This window comes from Coregonus lavaretus (assembly GCF_964263955.1).
Source record: "Coregonus lavaretus genome assembly, contig: HAP1_SCAFFOLD_515, whole genome shotgun sequence".
Taxonomy (NCBI): Eukaryota; Metazoa; Chordata; class Actinopteri; order Salmoniformes; family Salmonidae; genus Coregonus; species Coregonus lavaretus.
Window position 1 is genome coordinate 294571 of NW_028156278.1, and position 20969 is coordinate 315539.

At 46.7% G+C, this 20969-nt stretch overlaps 1 protein-coding gene across 1 annotated transcript in view; it reads right to left on the minus strand.

The window, feature by feature from the left end:
- Positions 1 to 14324: 14324 nt before the first annotated feature.
- The window catches only part of tbc1d2b (TBC1 domain family, member 2B), a gene marked incomplete at its 5' end in the record, with an annotated part of 43988 nt that continues 37343 nt past the window's right edge, over positions 14325 to 20969 (minus strand). Inside the window, one exon of the mRNA XM_084200499.1 lies at positions 14325 to 14554. Coding sequence (XP_084056625.1) covers positions 14350 to 14554 — 205 coding nt within the window. The remainder of the gene's footprint in view (positions 14555 to 20969) is intronic.

Consider the following 20969-nt stretch of genomic DNA (forward strand, 5'->3'; position numbering starts at 1 on the left):
AGTAGTAGAACCACCTGGCTATCAGAGCAGCACCACCTGGCTATCAGAGCAGCACCACCTGGCTATCAGAGCAGTAGCAGAACCACCTGGCTATCAGAGCAGTAGCAGAACCACCTGGCTATCAGAGCAGTAGCAGAACCACCTGGCTATCAGAGCAGTAGCAGAACCACCTGGCTATCAGAGCAGAACCACCTGGCTAGCAGAGCAGTAGCAGAACCACCTGGCTAGCAGAGCAGAACCACCTGGCTAGCAGAGCAGTAGCAGAACCACCTGGCTATCAGAGCAGTAGCAGAACCACCTGGCTAGCAGAGCAGCACCACCTGGCTAGCAGAGCAGAACCACCTGGCTATCAGAGCAGCACCACCTGGCTATCAGAGCAGTAGCAGAACCACCTGGCTATCAGAGCAGCACCACCTGGCTATCAGAGCAGTAGCAGAACCACCTGGCTATCAGAGCAGTAGTAGAACCACCTGGCTATCAGAGCAGTAGTAGAACCACCTGGCTATCAGAGCAGTAGTAGAACCACCTGGCTATCAGAGCAGTAGCAGAACCACCTGGCTAGCAGAGCAGCACCACCTGGCTATCAGAGCAGTAGCAGAACCACCTGGCTATCAGAGCAGTAGCAGCACCACCTGGCTATCAGAGCAGTAGCAGAACCACCTGGCTATCAGAGCAGTAGCAGAACCACCTGGCTATCAGAGCAGTAGCAGAACCACCTGGCTATCAGAGCAGAACCACCTGGCTATCAGAGCAGAACCACCTGGCTATCAGAGCAGTAGCAGAACCACCTGGCTAGCAGAGCAGTAGCAGAACCACCTGGCTAGCAGAGCAGTAGCAGAACCACCTGGCTATCAGAGCAGCACTACCTGGCTAGCAGAGCAGTAGCAGAACCACCTGGCTATCAGAGCAGTAGCAGAACCACCTGGCTAGCAGAGCAGTAGCAGAACCACCTGGCTAGCAGAGCAGTAGCAGAACCACCTGGCTAGCAGAGCAGTAGCAGAACCACCTGGCTATCAGAGCAGCACCACCTGGCTATCAGAGCAGTAGCAGAACCACCTGGCTATCAGAGCAGTAGCAGAACCACATGGCTAGCAGAGCAGCACCACCTGGCTATCAGAGCAGAACCACCTGGCTATCAGAGCAGTAGTAGAACCACCTGGCTATCAGAGCAGTAGGAGAACCACCTGGCTAGCAGAGCAGTAGTAGAACCACCTGGCTAGCAGAGCAGTAGCAGCACCACCTGGCTATCAGAGCAGTAGGAGAACCACCTGGCTAGCAGAGCAGTAGTAGAACCACCTGGCTAGCAGAGCAGTAGCAGCACCACCTGGCTATCAGAGCAGTAGCAGAACCACCTGGCTAGCAGAGCAGCACCACCTGGCTATCAGAGCAGTAGCAGAACCACCTGGCTATCAGAGCAGTAGCAGAACCACCTGGCTAGCAGAGCAGTAAGAGAACCACCTGGCTATCAGAGCAGAACCACCTGGCTATCAGAGCAGTAAGAGAACCACCTGGCTATCAGAGCAGCACCACCTGGCTAGCAGAGCAGTAGGAGAACCACCTGGCTATCAGAGCAGCACCACCTGGCTATCAGAGCAGAACCACCTGGCTATCAGAGCAGTAGCAGAACCACCTGGCTATCAGAGCAGTAGAAGAACCACCTGGCTAGCAGAGCAGTAGGAGAACCACCTGGCTATCAGAGCAGCACCACCTGGCTATCAGAGCAGTAGTAGAACCACCTGGCTATCAGAGCAGTAGTAGAACCACCTGGCTAGCAGAGCAGTAGGAGAACCACCTGGCTAGCAGAGCAGTAGGAGAACCACCTGGCTATCAGAGCAGCACCACCTGGCTAGCAGAGCAGTAGGAGAACCACCTGGCTATCAGAGCAGCACCACCTGGCTATCAGAGCAGTAGCAGAACCACCTGGCTATCAGAGCAGTAGCAGAACCACCTGGCTATCAGTGCAGCACCACCTGGCTATCAGAGCAGCACCACCTGGCTATCAGAGCAGTAGGAGAACCACCTGGCTAGCAGAGCAGTAGCAAAACCACCTGGCTAGCAGAGCAGTAAGAGAACCACCTGGCTAGCAGAGCAGTAGCAAAACCACCTGGCTATCAGAGCAGTAGCAGAACCACCTGGCTATCAGAGCAGCACCACCTGGCTATCAGAGCAGTAGGAGAACCACCTGGCTAGCAGAGCAGTAGTAGAACCACCTGGCTAGCAGAGCAGTAGCAGCACCACCTGGCTATCAGAGCAGTAGGAGAACCACCTGGCTAGCAGAGCAGTAGTAGAACCACCTGGCTAGCAGAGCAGTAGCAGCACCACCTGGCTATCAGAGCAGTAGCAGAACCACCTGGCTAGCAGAGCAGCACCACCTGGCTATCAGAGCAGTAGCAGAACCACCTGGCTATCAGAGCAGTAGCAGAACCACCTGGCTAGCAGAGCAGTAAGAGAACCACCTGGCTATCAGAGCAGAACCACCTGGCTATCAGAGCAGTAAGAGAACCACCTGGCTATCAGAGCAGCACCACCTGGCTAGCAGAGCAGTAGGAGAACCACCTGGCTATCAGAGCAGCACCACCTGGCTATCAGAGCAGAACCACCTGGCTATCAGAGCAGTAGCAGAACCACCTGGCTATCAGAGCAGTAGAAGAACCACCTGGCTAGCAGAGCAGTAGGAGAACCACCTGGCTATCAGAGCAGCACCACCTGGCTATCAGAGCAGTAGTAGAACCACCTGGCTATCAGAGCAGTAGTAGAACCACCTGGCTAGCAGAGCAGTAGGAGAACCACCTGGCTAGCAGAGCAGTAGGAGAACCACCTGGCTATCAGAGCAGCACCACCTGGCTAGCAGAGCAGTAGGAGAACCACCTGGCTATCAGAGCAGCACCACCTGGCTATCAGAGCAGTAGCAGAACCACCTGGCTATCAGAGCAGTAGCAGAACCACCTGGCTATCAGTGCAGCACCACCTGGCTATCAGAGCAGCACCACCTGGCTATCAGAGCAGTAGGAGAACCACCTGGCTAGCAGAGCAGTAGCAAAACCACCTGGCTAGCAGAGCAGTAAGAGAACCACCTGGCTAGCAGAGCAGTAGCAAAACCACCTGGCTATCAGAGCAGTAGCAGAACCACCTGGCTATCAGAGCAGCACCACCTGGCTATCAGAGCAGTAGGAGAACCACCTGGCTAGCAGAGCAGAACCACCTGGCTATCAGAGCAGCACCACCTGGCTATCAGAGCAGTAGGAGAACCACCTGGCTATCAGAGCAGTAGCAGAACCACCTGGCTATCAGAGCAGCACCACCTGGCTATCAGAGCAGTAGGAGAACCACCTGGCTAGCAGAGCAGAACCACCTGGCTATCAGAGCAGTAGGAGAACCACCTGGCTATCAGAGCAGTAGTAGAACCACCTGGCTATCAGAGCAGCACCATCTGGCTATCAGAGGAGTAGGAGAACCACCTGGCTAGCAGAGCAGAACCACCTGGCTATCAGAGCAGTAGGAGAACCACCTGGCTATCAGAGCAGTAGGAGAACCACCTGGCTAGCAGAGCAGTAGGAGAACCACCTGGCTAGCAGAGCAGCACCACCTGGCTATCAGAGCAGTAGGAGAACCACCTGGCTATCAGAGCAGTAGGAGAACCACCTGGCTAGCAGAACAGTAGGAGAACCACCTGGCTAGCAGAGCAGTAAGAGAACCACCTGGCTATCAGAGCAGTAGGAGAACCACCTGGCTAGCAGAGCAGTAGGAGAACCACCTGGCTAGCAGAGCAGTAGTAGAACCACCTGGCTAGCAGAGCAGTAGTAGAAACACCTGGCTATCAGAGCAGTAGCAGAACCACCTGGCTAGCAGAGCAGTAGCAAAACCACCTGGCTAGCAGAGCAGTAAGAGAACCACCTGGCTATCAGAGCAGTAGGAGAACCACCTGGCTAGCAGAGCAGCACCACCTGGCTAGCAGAGCAGTAGCAGCACCACCTGGCTATCAGAGCAGTAGCAGAACCACCTGGCTATCAGAGCAGTAGGAGAACCACCTGGCTATCAGAGCAGTAGGAGAACCACCTGGCTATCAGAGCAGTAGGAGAACCACCTGGCTATCAGAGCAGTAGCAGAACCACCTGGCTATCAGAGCAGTAAGAGAACCACCTGGCTAACAGAGCAGTAAGAGAACCACCTGGCTATCAGAGCAGCACCACCTGGCTATCAGAGCAGTAGGAGAACCACCTGGCTATCAGAGCAGTAGCAGAACCACCTGGCTAGCAGAGCAGAACCACCTGGCTATCAGAGCAGCACCACCTGGCTATCAGAGCAGCACCACCTGGCTATCAGAGCAGTAGGAGAACCACCTGGCTATCAGAGCAGTAGGAGAACCACCTGGCTATCAGAGCAGTAGGAGAACCACCTGGCTATCAGAGCAGAACCACCTGGCTATCAGAGCAGCACCACCTGGCTAGCAGAGCAGAACCACCTGGCTATCAGAGCAGTAGAAGAACCACCTGGCTATCAGAGCAGTAGGAGAACCACCTGGCTATCAGAGCAGTAGGAGAACCACCTGGCTAGCAGAGCAGTAGGAGAACCACCTGGCTAGCAGAGCAGTAGGAGAACCACCTGGCTATCAGAGCAGTAGCAGAACCACCTGGCTAGCAGAGCAGTAAGAGAACCACCTGGCTATCAGAGCAGAACCACCTGGCTATCAGAGCAGTAGGAGAACCACCTGGCTATCAGAGCAGTAGCAGAACCACCTGGCTAGCAGAGCAGTAGCAGAACCACCTGGCTAGCAGAGCAGTAGGAGAACCACCTGGCTATCAGAGCAGCACCACCTGGCTATCAGAGCAGTAGGAGAACCACCTGGCTAGCAGAGCAGAACTACCTGGCTATCAAAGCAGTAGCAGAACCACCTGGCTATCAGAGCAGCACCACCTGGCTATCAGAGCAGTAGGAGAACCACCTGGCTAGCAGAGCAGTAGCAGAACCACCTGGCTATCAGAGCAGTAGCAGAACCACCTGGCTAGCAGAGCAGAACCACCTGGCTATCAGAGCAGTAGCAGAACCACCTGGCTAGCAGAGCAGTAGCAGAACCACCTGGCTATCAGAGCAGCACCACCTGGCTAGCAGAGCAGCACCACCTGGCTATCAGAGCAGAACCACCTGGCTATCAGAGCAGTAGGAGAACCACCTGGCTAGCAGAGCAGTAGCAGAACCACCTGGCTATCAGAGTAGTAGCAGAACCACCTGGCTATCAGAGCAGCACCACCTGGCTATCAGAGCAGCACCACCTGGCTATCAGAGCAGTAGGAGAACCACCTGGCTAGCAGAGCAGTAGCAGAACCACCTGGCTAGCAGAGCAGTAGCAGAACCACCTGGCTATCAGAGCAGTAGGAGAACCACCTGGCTAGCAGAGCAGTAGGAGAACCACCTGGCTAGCAGAGCAGAACCACCTGGCTATCAGAGCAGTAGTAGAACCACCTGGCTATCAGAGCAGTAGCAGAACCACCTGGCTATCAGAGCAGTAGCAGAACCACCTGGCTATCAGAGCAGCACCACCTGGCTAGCAGAGCAGTAGGAGAACCACCTGGCTATCAGAGCAGCACCACCTGGCTATCAGAGCAGTAGGAGAACCACCTGGCTATCAGAGCAGTAGGAGAACCACCTGGCTATCAGAGCAGCACCACCTGGCTATCAGAGCAGTAGCAGAACCACCTGGCTATCAGAGTAGTAGTAGAACCACCTGGCTATCAGAGCAGTAGCAGAACCACCTGGCTATCAGAGCAGTAGAAGAACCACCTGGCTAGCAGAGCAGTAAGAGAACCACCTGGCTATCAGAGCAGTAGCAGAACCACCTGGCTAGCAGAGCAGTAGGAGAACCACCTGGCTAGCAGAGCAGTAGGAGAACCACCTGGCTAGCAGAGCAGTAGGAGAACCACCTGGCTATCAGAGCAGTAGGAGAACCACCTGGCTAGCAGAGCAGTAGGAGAACCACCTGGCTAGCAGAGCAGAACCACCTGGCTATCAGAGCAGTAGTAGAACCACCTGGCTATCAGAGCAGTAGGAGAACCACCTGGCTATCAGAGCAGTAGGAGAACCACCTGGCTAGCAGAGCAGTAGGAGAACCACCTGGCTAGCAGAGCAGAACCACCTGGCTATCAGAGCAGTAGTAGAACCACCTGGCTATCAGAGCAGTAGTAGAACCACCTGGCTATCAGAGCAGTAGGAGAACCACCTGGCTATCAGAGCAGTAGGAGAACCACCTGGCTATCAGAGCAGTAGCAGAACCACCTGGCTATCAGAGCAGCACCACCTGGCTAGCAGAGCAGTAGCAGAACCACCTGGCTAGCAGAGCAGTAGTAGAACCACCTGGCTATCAGAGCAGTAGCAGAACCACCTGGCTATCAGAGCAGCACCACCTGGCTAGCAGAGCAGTAGCAGAACCACCTGGCTATCAGAGCAGTAGCAGAACCACCTGGCTATCAGAGCAGTAGTAGAACCACCTGGCTATCAGAGCAGTAGCAGAACCACCTGGCTATCAGAGCAGTAGTAGAACCACCTGGCTATCAGAGCAGTAGCAGCACCACCTGGCTAGCAGAGCAGTAGTAGAACCACCTGGCTATCAGAGCAGTAGTAGAACCACCTGGCTATCAGAGCAGTAGTAGAACCACCTGGCTATCAGAGCAGTAGCAGAACCACCTGGCTATCAGAGCAGCACCACCTGGCTAGCAGAACAGTAGGAGAACCACCTGGCTATCAGAGCAGCACCACCTGGCTATCAGAGCAGCACCACCTGGCTATCAGAACAGTAGGAGAACCACCTGGCTAGCAGAGCAGTAGGAGAACCACCTGGCTAGCAGAGCAGTAGCAGAACCACCTGGCTATCAGAGCAGTAGGAGAACCACCTGGCTATCAGAGCAGCACCACCTGGCTATCAGAGCAGCACCACCTGGCTATCAGAACAGTAGGAGAACCACCTGGCTAGCAGAGCAGTAGCAGAACCACCTGGCTATCAGAGCAGTAGCAGAACCACCTGGCTATCAGAGCAGCACCACCTGGCTAGCAGAACAGTAGGAGAACCACCTGGCTAGCAGAGCAGTAGCAGAACCACCTGGCTATCAGAGCAGTAGGAGAACCACCTGGCTATCAGAGCAGCACCACCTGGCTATCAGAGCAGAACCACCTGGCTATCAGAGCAGTAGCAGAACCACCTGGCTAGCAGAGCAGCACCACCTGGCTATCAGAGCAGTAGCAGAACCACCTGGCTATCAGAGCAGTACCACCTGGCTATCAGAGCAGAACCACCTGGCTAGCAGAGCAGTAGGAGAACCACCTGGCTATCAGAGCAGTAGCAGAACCACCTGGCTAGCAGAACAGTAGCAGAACCACCTGGCTATCAGAGCAGTAGCAGAACCACCTGGCTAGCAGAGCAGTAAGAGAACCACCTGGCTAGCAGAGCAGTAAGAGAACCACCTGGCTATCAGAGCAGTAGCAGAACCACCTGGCTAGCAGAGCAGTAGGAGAACCACCTGGCTAACAGAGCAGTAGCAGAACCACCTGGCTATCAGAGCAGTAAGAGAACCACCTGGCTAGCAGAGCAGTAAGAGAACCACCTGGCTATCAGAGCAGTAGCAGAACCACCTGGCTAGCAGAGCAGTAGGAGAACCACCTGGCTAACAGAGCAGTAGCAGAACCACCTGGCTATCAGAGCAGTAGCAGAACCACCTGGCTAGCAGAACAGTAGGAGAACCACCTGGCTAGCAGAGCAGCACCACCTGGCAGTAGTGGCACTGAACAGAGCTGCAACACAACCGTATTTCACAACACTGTGCTTCCTGTGCCACTACTGCCAGGCTGAAGAGAAGGAAGCTTAGAGCTACAATGACTAGAACTTTGACTTCAATGGGAATGACTTATCCAGATCGATTTACAGGAGCAATTAGGGTTAAATGTCTTGCTCAAATGGCACATTGACAGATTTTTCACCTAGTCGGCTCAAGGATTCGTACCAGCAACCTTTCGGTTACTGGCCCAATGCTCTTACCCGCGAGGCTACCTGCCGCTTATGATTGTGATGGATCATACTGTGCTCTGGCCTTGTTGTGGTAAGTGGTAGCAATGCATCAAGCTACTACAGTCCAAACCTCTGATTAAATACACTACATGACCAAAAGTATGTGGACAGCTGCTCACCGAACATCTCATTCCAAAATCATGGGCCTTAATATGGAGTTGGTCCCCCCTCTGCTGCTATAACAGCCTCCACTCTTCTGGGAAGGCTTTCCACTAGATGTTGGAACATTTCTGTGGGGACTTGCTTCCATTCTGCCACAAGAGCATTAGTGAGGACGGGTACTGATGTTGGGCGATTAGGCCTGGCTCGCAGTCGGCGTTCCAATTCATCCCAAAAGTGTTCGATGGGGTTAAGGTCAGGGCTCTGTGCAGGCCAGTCAAGTTCTTCCACACTGATCTCGACAAACCATTTCTGTATGGACCTCGCTTTGTGCACGGGTGCATTGTCATGCTGAAACAGACTGAACCAGGCTTCCCTCTAGGATTTTGCCTGTGCTTGGCACCATTACGTTTATTTTTATCCTGAAAAACTCCCCAGTCCTTAACGATTACAAGCATACCCATAACATGATGCAGCCACCACCATGCTTGAAAATATGGAGTGTGGTACTCAGTGATGTGATGGATTTGCCCCAAACATAACAATGTTAATTGTTTAACAAAGTTAATTACTTTGCCACATTTTTTGCAGTATTACTTTAGTACCTTGTTGCAAACAGGATGTATGTTTTTTACATTTTGTACAGGGTTCTTCTTTTCCTTCTGTCATTTTGGTTAGTATTGTGGAGTAACTGCAATGTTGTTGATCCATCCTCAGTTTTCTCCTATCACAGCCATTAAACTCTCTAACTGTTTTAAAGTCACCATTGGTCTCATGGTGAAATCCCTGAGCAGTTTCCTTCCTCTCTGGCAACTGAGTTAGGAAGGAGGCCTGTATCTTTGTAGTGACTGGGTGTATACACCATCCAAAGTGTAATTAATAACTTCACCATGCTCTAAGGGATATTACATTTCTGCTTTTTTTAAATATTTAACCATCTACCAGTAGGGGCCTTTCTTTGCGAGTCATTGGAAAACCTCCCTGGTCTTTGTGGTTGAATCTGTGTTTGAAATTGACTGCTCGTCTGAGGGACCTTACAGATAATTGTATGTGTGGGGTACAGAGATGAGGTAGTCATTCAAAGATCATGTTAAACACTATTATTGCGCACATAGTGAGTCCATGAAACTTATTATGTGACTTGTTAAGCAAATGTTTACTCCTGAACTTATTTAGGCTTGTCATAACAAAGGGGTTGAATACTTATTGACTCAAGACATTTCAGCTTTTCATTTTTTACTAATTTGTTTTTAAAGAAAAGACATTTGAAAAACATAATTCCACTGACATTATGGGGTATTGTGTGTAGGCCAGTGACAAATAAATCTCAGTTCAATCCATTTAAATTCAGGCTGTAACACAACAAAATGTGGAAAAAGTCAAGGGGTGTGAATCCTTTCTCAAGGCACTGTAGAAAGTATATAATGTGTAATTACGAAGACAGCATTAAGACTGATGTGCACAGTAAAGCTATAACAATGTTTATTGGGTGATCATGATCATACCACTCATATAAAATATTCATACATGTTGATTACATTGTGGTGATGGTGGGTAATTTCTTTCACGCTCAGTTGAATAAGAATTCTAATTATGTGGACATGATATTCAATATTCATACATACAAGAGAAAGTGTCCTGATGGTTTGTGGAAGGTTGCATTGGCACTAGACATAGACGATTGTGCAATGTGTTGCTTTTAACAGAGTGTTAGGATTAAGGAGACGTCATGCACAGGTTGGACCCACCTCAAGCCTAACAACAGCAATAACCAGGGACAGGGACAGCTTATTGAATACACAAAGAAACCAGCGGAGATAGAAGGTGATACAATACTTGATCAAAGAAATCACAGTCAACTAATATAATGAAATAAATACCAAAAGATAGTTAAAGTGATTGGTCAACAGGAAGGGTATGTTGTGAAGTTAAAGTGATTGGTCAACAGGAAGGGTATGTTGTGAAGTTAAAGTGATTGGTCAACAAGAAGGGTATGTTGTGAAGTTAAAAAGTGATTGGTCAACAGGAAGGGTTGTGAAGTTAAGGTGATTGGTCAACAGGAAGGGTATGTTGTGAAGTTAAAAAGTGATTGGTCAACAGGAAGACCCTGACTCAATCCTGTCTAATAATCAACCTACATAGGTAAGGTAACATAGAGTGAAACCATGGTAACATGAAGGATGGGTACAGCACTCAACTAGACATCAGATGGGTCATAGAGAGACCAGCTCTCTCAACAGCACAACTACAGGACAACCTTTCATTGTTTACATCTCATTATGGCATTGTGCTACAAGGCAATTCTCCATTTGTATAAAACAAAAATAACATTCAATATAGTAGGCCAATATAGTCGGCCACTCTCAATAATCTTATACTAAATTAAGCGGTTGACATGAAAACATACATTGAGTGGACAAAACATTAACATGCTCTTTCCATGACATAGACTGACCAGGTGAATCCTGATGAAAGATATGATCCCTTATTGATGTCACCTGTTAAATCCACTTCAATCAGTGTAGATGAAGGGGAGGAGACGGGTTAAAGAAGGATTTTTAAGCCTTGAGACAGCTGAGACATGGATTGTGTATGTGTGCCATTCAGAGGGTGAATGGGCCAGACAAAATATTTAAGTGCCTTTGAATGGGGTATGGTAGTAGGTGCCAGGTGCACCGGTTTGAGTGTGTCAAGAACTGCAACACTACTGGGTTTTTCACGTTCAACAGTTTCCCGTGTGTATCAAGAATGGTCCACCACCCGAAGGACATCCAGCCAACTTGACACAACTGTGGGAAGCATTGGAGTCAACATGGGCCAGCATCCCTGTGGAATGCTTTCGACACCTTGTAGAGTCCACGCCCGACGAATTGAGGCTGTTCTGAGGGGAAAAAGGGTGTGCAACTCAATATTTGGAAGGTGTTCCTAATATGTTTGGTATACTCAGTGTAGCTATGCCGAAACATTTCAGAACAAATATCAAAGAAACACAACATTTGATGGGTCTGGAAAACACAAAAATAAGTGAAGAAAAAGTCAAGGGAAAATGTAAACAGGAAGAGAAAGACTAGAAGATTCCCCTTCAAGTCACATGATGGTGCTATGATGACAGTAGGTCACTGGAGAGGGACAGTCACATGATGGTGCTATGATGACAGTAGGTCACTACAGAGGGACAGTCACATGATGGTGCTATGATGACAGTAGGTCACTGGAGAGGGACAGTCACATGATGGTGCTATGATGACAGTAGGTCACTGGAGAGGGACAGTCACATGATGGTGCTATGATGACAGTAGGTCACTGGAGAGGGACAGTCACATGATGGTGCTATGATGACAGTAGGTCACTACAGAGGGACAGTCACATGATGGTGCTATGATGACAGTAGGTCACTGGAGAGGGACAGTCACATGATGGTGCTATGATGACAGTAGGTCACTACAGAGGGACAGTCACATGATGGTGCTATGATGACAGTAGGTCACTGGAGAGGGACAGTCACATGATGGTGCTATGATGACAGTATGTCACTGGAGAGGGACAGTCACATGATGGTGCTATGATGACAGTAGGTCACTGGAGAGGGACAGTCACATGATGGTGCTATGATGACAGTAGGTCACTACAGAGGGACAGTCACATGATGGTGCTATGATGACAGTAGGTCACTACAGAGGGACAGTCACATGATGGTGCTATGATGACAGTAGGTCACTGGAGAGTGACAGTCACATGATGGTGCTATGATGACAGTATGTCACTGGAGAGGGACAGTCACATGATGGTGCTATGATGACAGTAGGTCACTGGAGAGGGACAGTCACATGATGGTGCTATGATGACAGTAGGTCACTACAGAGGGACAGTCACATGATGGTGCTATGATGACAGTATGTCACTGGAGAGGGACAGTCACATGATGGTGCTATGATGACAGTAGGTCACTACAGAGGGACAGTCACATGATGGTGCTATGATGACAGTAGGTCACTGGAGAGGGACAGTCACATGATGGTGCTATGATGACAGTATGTCACTGGAGAGGGACAGTCACATGATGGTGCTATGATGACAGTAGGTCACTACAGAGGGACAGTCACATGATGGTGCTATGATGACAGTAGGTCACTACAGAGTGACAGTCACATGATGGTGCTATGATGACAGTAGGTCACTACAGAGGGACAGTCACATGATGGTGCTATGATGACAGTAGGTCACTGGAGAGGGACAGTCACATGATGGTGCTATGATGACAGTATGTCACTGGAGAGGGACAGTCACATGATGGTGCTATGATGACAGTAGGTCACTACAGAGGGACAGTCACATGATGGTGCTATGATGACAGTAGGTCACTACAGAGGGACAGTCACATGATGGTGCTATGATGACAGTAGGTCACTGGAGAGGGACAGTCACATGATGGTGCTATGATAACAGTAGGTCACTACAGAGGGACAGTCACATGATGGTGCTATGATGACAGTAGGTCACTACAGAGGGACAGTCACATGATGGTGCTATGATGACAGTAGGTCACTGGAGAGTGACAGTCACATGATGGTGCTATGATGACAATATGTCACTGGAGAGGGACAGTCACATGATGGTGCTATGATGACAGTAGGTCACTGGAGAGGGACAGTCACATGATGGTGCTATGATGACAGTAGGTCACTACAGAGGGACAGTCACATGATGGTGCTATGATGACAGTAGGTCACTGGAGAGGGACAGTCACATGATGGTGCTATGATGACAGTAGGTCACTGGAGAGGGACAGTCACATGATGGTGCTATGATGACAGTAGGTCACTACAGAGGGACAGTCACATGATGGTGCTATGATGACAGTAGGTCACTGGAGAGGGACAGTCACATGATGGTGCTATGATGACAGTAGGTCACTGGAGAGGGACAGTCACATGATGGTGCTATGATGACAGTAGGTCACTACAGAGGGACAGTCACATGATGGTGCTATGATGACAGTAGGTCACTGGAGAGGGACAGTCACATGATGGTGCTATGATGACAGTATGTCACTGGAGAGGGACAGTCACATGATGGTGCTATGATGACAGTAGGTCACTGGAGAGGGACAGTCACATGATGGTGCTATGATGACAGTATGTCACTGGAGAGTGACTTGAAGCTGTGCTCGACAGGGCCGAGGTGAAGAACTCCTGCCCCACGACAGGGCCGAGGTGAAGAACTCCTGCCCCACGACAGGGGCCGAGGTGAACCCGGGTTCTGCTTCTAGAATGCATTCCTAGAACATTACTGGAGCCTGGAATGATGGACTATTATTGGTCCAAGGTTTCCATGGAAAGCGCCAATCAACAGACGTTTCTGTAAAAGTGGTTCAAGTCTTTGGTAGACCAGGTGTGTTGGTTCCTGTACTGTCTACTACTGCAGCATGGTCTCCTACCACCAAGACACCCACCTACCTATCATTTGGGAGGGCTAAAGCATTCAGATTAGAGGTTGTATTGAAGAAAAAGATTTACATCAGAAAATACAATCAGTCCCTCCTCTCAACAAGCACAATGATTTCTTTGAAAAATACTGATTCAGATTGCAATGATCCAGCTCTGCAATCACAGCTGTATGGCTGTGGGACAGAATAACATGGTGGTTGTCATGTCAATCTCTCAACTCAATGTCCCTCAGCCACAACTAACAGATCAACAAACAGCGATTATGGTGTTTACAAAAGCTTGGCAGGAATACTGGAAGTAATATCAAGAACCTTTGGCCGCCAGCGTTTTGGTCCACTGGTCCTCAACAAGCCGCAGTCCTCAGCATGTGGAGAACATGGAGGTGACAGGTCCAGCATGTGGAGAACATGGAGGTGACAGGTCCAGCTATGAAGAATATACACCAACAACAAAAAAGTCCAGCATTGCAGAGCAGCTACTTGTGAATGAGTGGGGAGTCTGTGGATACAGCACTTGTCATCATGGTGGGTCATTACTCATGACAGCATCTGCAGGTGGGCAGGACACCCAGGCTAGGGCCCTGATTGGCTGGAGTCTGAAATCCCTGGGCCCTGATTGGCTGGAGTCTGCAGGTGATGGGCCATGATAGGATAGAATCACACAGACCTGGTTCCTGACAGGCTAGAATCACCCAGACGTGGTTCCTGATAGGCTGTTGTCTGCAGGCACTGCACCCTGATAGGCTGTGTGCTAGTTGTCCTCCTCATCGTCGCTACAAAGCGTGCGCGCGTCGGGCGCCGTGGTGTGCGTCTCTCTCTCTCGGAGGAAGGTCTGTCTGATGGCATCAAGCTCTGTTAGCTCCAGTCTAACCTTCTCCAGGTGGAAGGTCCGTCGGTTCTGGATCTGTCTCAGGGGGAACGGATTCATGTCCACAAACGCCATGCTCATCAACTTCCTGCAGGGAGGGAGAGAGAGAGAGACGTCTTCATATTTGGCGAGGAAGAGGAAGGCAACAGACTTGATCAGCTTCTACAGTAAACACAGCATTACTACTGGTCTTTCTAATGAGTCATACATTACTCAATACACAGAGAGTCATACATTACTCAATACACAGAGAGTCATACATTAATCAATACACAGAGAGAGACATACATTAATCAATACACAGAGAGAGACATACATTAATCAATACACAGAGAGAGACATACATTACTCAATACACAGAGAGTCATACATTAATCAATACACAGAGAGTCATACATTAATCAATACACAGAGAGAGACATACATTAATCAATACACAGAGAGTCATACATTAATCAATACACAGAGAGAGACATACATTAATCAATACACATAGAGTCATACATTAATCAATACACAGAGAGAGACATACATTACTCAATACACAGAGAGAGTCATACATTAATCAATACACAGAGAGTCATACATTAATCAATACACAGAGTCATACATTACTCAATACACATAGAGTCATACATTACTCAATACACAGAGAGAGACATACATTACTCAATACACAGAGAGTCATACATTAATCAATACACAGAGAGAGACATACATTACTCAATACACAGAGAGAGTCATACATTAATCAATACACAGAGAGAGACGTGGTCCTCTGTAGCTCAGCTGGTAGAGCACGGCGCTTGTAACGCCAAGGTAGTGGGTTCGATCCCCGGGACCACCCATACACAAAAAAATGTATGCACGCATGACTGTAAGTCGCTTTGGATAAAAGCGTCTGCTAAATGGCATATAATTATTATTATTATTAATACACAGAGAGAGACATACATTACTCAATACACAGAGAGAGTCATACATTAATCAATACACAGAGAGAGACATACATTCATCAATACACAGAGAGAGTCATACATTAATCAATACACAGAGAGAGTCATACATTAATCAATACACAGAGAGTCATACATTAATCAATACACAGAGAGAGACATACATTACTCAATACACAGAGAGAGTCATACATTAATCAATACACAGAGAGAGTCATACATTACTCAATACACAGAGAGTCATACATTAATCAATACACAGAGAGTCATACATTACTCAATACACAGAGAGAGACATACATTACTCAATACACAGAGAGAGTCATACATTAATCAATACACAGAGAGTCATACATTAATCAATACACAGAGAGTCATACATTAATCAATACACAGAGAGAGTCATACATTACTCAATACACAGAGAGAGACATACATTACTCAATACACAGAGAGAGTCATACATTAATCAATACACAGAGAGAGTCATACATTAATTAATACACAGAGAGAGTCATACATTACTCAATACACAGAGAAAGACATACATTAATCAATACACAGAGAGAGTCATACATTAATCAACACACAGAGAGTCATACATTAATCAATACACAGAGAGTCATACATTAATCAATACACAGAGAGTCATACATTAATCAATACACAGAGAGAGTCATACATTACTCAATACACAGAGAGAGACATACATTACTCAATACACAGAGAGAGTCATACATTAATCAATACACAGAGAGAGTCATACATTAATCAATACACAGAGAGAGTCATACATTACTCAATACACAGAGAGAGTCATACATTAATCAATACACAGAGAGTCATACATTAATCAATACACAGAGAGACATACATTAATCAATACACAGAGAGAGACATACATTAATCAATACACAGAGAGAGTCATACATTACTCAATACACAGAGAGTCATACATTACTCAATACACAGAGAGAGACATACATTACTCAATACACAGAGAGAGTCATACATTACTCAATACACAGAGAGAGTCATACATTATTCAATACACAGAGAGAGACATACATTAATCAATACACAGAGAGAGTCATACATTAATCAATACACAGAGAGAGACATACATTACTCAATACACAGAGAGAGACATACATTACTCAATACACAGAGAGAGTCATACATTAATCAATACACAGAGAGAGACATACATTACTCAATACACAGAGAGAGTCATACATTACTCAATACACAGAGAGAGACATACATTACTCAATACACAGAGAGAGACATACATTACTCAATACACAGAGAGAGTCATACATTAATCAATACACAGAGAGAGTCATACATTATTCAATACACAGAGAGTCATACATTAATCAATACACAGAGAGAGACATACATTACTCAATACACAGAGAGAGACATACATTACTCAATACACAGAGAGAGTCATACATTACTCAATACACAGAGAGAGTCATACATTACTCAATACACAGAGAGAGTCATACATTACTCAATACACAGAGAGAGACATACATTACTCAATACACAGAGAGAGTCATACATTACTCAATACACAGAGAGATACATACATTACTCAATACACAGAGAGAGTCATACATTAATCAATACACATAGAGAGTCATACATTACTCAATACACAGAGAGACATACATTAATCAATACACAGAGAGAGACATACATTACTCAATACACAGAGAGAGACATACATTACTCAATACACAGAGAGAGTCATACATTAATCAATACACAGAGAGAGTCATACATTACTCAATACACAGAGAGTCATACATTAATCAATACACAGAGAGAGACATACATTACTCAATACACAGAGAGAGACATACATTACTCAATACACAGAGAGAGTCATACATTACTCAATACACAGAGAGAGTCATACATTACTCAATACACAGAGAGAGTCATACATTACTCAATACACAGAGAGAGCCATACATTACTCAATACACAGAGAGAGTCATACATTACTCAATACACAGAGAGAGACATACATTACTCAATACACAGAGAGAGTCATACATTAATCAATACACAGAGAGAGTCATACATTACTCAATACACAGAGTATACATTAATCAATACACAGAGAGAGACATACATTACTCAATACACAGAGAGAGTCATACATTAATCAATACACAGAGAGAGACATACATTCATCAATACACAGAGAGAGTCATACATTAATCAATACACAGAGAGAGACATACATTAATCAATACACAGAGAGAGACATACACTACCAGTCAAAAGTTTGGACACACCTAATCGTTGAAGGGTTTTTCTTTATTTTTACTATTTTCTACATTGTAGAACAATAGTGAAGACATCAAAACTATGAAATAACACATATGGAATCATGTAGTAACCAAAAAAGTGTTCAACAAATCAAAATATATTTTATATTTGAGGTTCTTCAAAATAGCCACCCTTGATGACAGCTTTGCACACTCTTGGCATTCTCTCAACCAGCTTCACCTGGAATGCTTTTCCAACAGTCTTGAAGGACTTCCCACATATGCTGAGCACTTGTTGGCTGCTTTTCCTTCACTCTGCAGTCCAACTCATCCCAAACCATCTCAATTGGGTTGAGGTCGGGGGATTGTGGAGGCCAGGTCATCTGATGCAGCACTCCATCACTCTCCTTCTTGGTAAAATAGCCCTTACACAGCCTGGAGGTGTGTTGGGTTATTGTCCTGTTGAAAAACAAATGATAGTCCCACTAAGCCCAAACCAGATGGGATGGCGTATCGCTGCAGAATGCTGTGGTAGCTATGCTGGTTAAGTGTGCCTTTTAATTCTAAATATATCACTGACAGTGTCACCAGCAAAGCATCCCCACACCATAACACCTCCTCCTCCATGCTTTACGGTGGGAAATACACATGCGGAGATCATCCGTTCACCCACACCGCGTCTCACAAAGAAACGGTGGATGGAACCAAAAATCTCCAATTTGGACTCCAGACCAAAGGACACATTTCCACCGGTCTAATGTCCATTGCTCGTGTTTCTTGGCCCAAGCAAGTCTCTTCTTCTTATTGGTGTCCTTTAGTAGTGGTTTCTTTGCAGCAATTCAACCATGAAGGTCTGATTCACACAGTCCCCTCTGAACAGTTGATGTTGAGATGTGTCTATGACCTGAACTCTGTGAAGCATTTATTTGGGCTGCAATTTCTGAGGCTGGTAACTAATGAACTTATCCTCTGCAGCAGAGGTAACTCTGGGTCTTCCATTCCTGTGGCCGTCCTCATGAGAGCCAGTTTCATCATATCGCTTGATGTTTTTTGCGACTGCACTTGAAGAAACTTTCAAAGTTCTTGAAATGTTCCGTATTGACTGACCTTCAGGTCTTAAAGTAATGATGGACTGTCATTTCTCTTTGCTTATTTGAGCTGTTTGTTCTTGACATAATATGGACTTGGTCTTTTACCAAATAAGGCTATCTTCTGTATACCCCCCTACCTTGTCACAGCACAACTGATTGGCTCAAACACATTAAGAAGGAAAGACATTCCACAAATTAGCTTTTAACAAGGCACACCTGTTAATTGTAATGCATTCCAGGTGACTACCTCATGAAGCTGGTTGAGAGAATGCCAAGAGTGTGCAAAGCTGTCATCAAGGCAAAGGGTGGCTATTTGAAGAATCTCAAATATAAAATATATTTTGATTTATTTTGATTTGTTGATCACTTTTTTGGTTACTACATGATTCCATATGTGTTATTTCATAGTTTTGATTTCTTCACTATTATTCTACAATGTAGAAAATAGTAAAAATAAAGAAAAACCCTTGAATGAGTAGGTGTTCAAACTTTTGACTGGTACTGTACATTACACAATACACAGAGTCATACAGAGGGTCCTGGCGTTTGCAACGCCAGGGTTGTGGGTTCGATTCCCACGGGGAGCCAGTATGAAAAATGTATGCACTCACTAACTGTAAGTCGCTCTGGATAAGAGGGTCTGCTAAATGACTAAAATGTAAAAAAAAAAATGTAAATGTAAAAACCCTTGAATGAGTAGCTGTCCAAACTTTTGACTGGTACTGTACATTACACAATACACAGAGTCATACAGAGGGTCCTCATTTAAAAGTTGCACAGCTTGCAGGATGCTGTGGTGTGGTACAGCATGTTACAGTGCATGACCCTATACGAAAGAGCCTATGCTGTATCCGAAAGAGCCTATACCCTATCCGACCAGTCGGGAGTAGAACTAGGTTACTAAGTGACCGGTCGGGAGTAGGACTAGGTTACTAAGTGACTGTGAGTGAAGAGCAAAATAATCCTAACATTTCCACACCCTAATTGTAGGCTAACCAATACCCAAATGGAGATTCAGTGAAAATAAAAATCTGATTGATTTATCAACACCAGTCCCCAAGCTTGTCTCAAAGCAGTGCGAAACGGTGCTGAAATAGTTGACCAACATTGCTTCAAATCCACAGCGTTGTTGTGTACTGACAGTACAGTGCACTTTCACTCCATTCCCCCCCTGACTCTCTACCAAGGCCACAGCGTTGTTGACTTTGGGTGTTTCAGTAAGCAACAATTGCATTAGCCTACTTTATTCCAATATTTCTGTCATTCAGTGATATTTATTCCCAGAGTAATTCTTTATGGATCCATCCAGATGTGGTTAGAAAACAGTGCATGTTGTGGGCTATACAAAGAGATGGGTGAAGTTACATGCCTCGCAAACATCCATTAATACATTTAAAGTCCCTAAACTCAGCAATAGTCTACAGTGGGGAGAACAGGTATTTGATACACTGCCGATTTTGCAGGTTTTCCTACTTACAAAGCATGTAGAGGTCTATAATTTTTATCATAGGTACACTTCAACTCCAGAAAATCACATTGTATGATTTTTAAGTAATTAATTTGCATGACATAAGTATTTGATCACCTACCAACCAGTAAGAATTCCGGCTCTCACAGACCTGTTAGTTTTTCTTTAAGAAGCCCTCCTGTTCTCTACTCATTACCAGTATTAACTGCACCTGTTTGAACTTGTTACCTGTATAAAAGACACCTGTCCACACACTCAATCAAACAGACTCCAACCTCTCCACAATGGCCAAGACCAGAGAGCTGTGTAAGGACATCAGAGATAAAATTGTAGACCTGCACAAGGCTGGGATGGGCTACGGGACAATAGGCAAGCAGCTTGGTGAGAAGGCAACAACTGTTGGCACAATTCTTAGAAAATGGAAGAAGTTCAAGATGACGGTCAATCACCCTCGGTCTGGGGCTTCATGCAAGATCTCACCTCGTGGGGCATCAATGATCATGAAGAAGGTGAGGGATCAGCCCAGAACTACACGGCAGGACCTGGTCAATGACCTGAAGAGAGCTGGGACCACAGTCTCAAAGAAAACCATTAGTAACACACTACGCCGTCATGGATTAAAATCCTGCAGCGCACGCAATGTCCCCCCTGCTCAAGCCAGCGCATGTCCAGGCCCGTCTGAAGTTTGCCAGTGACCATC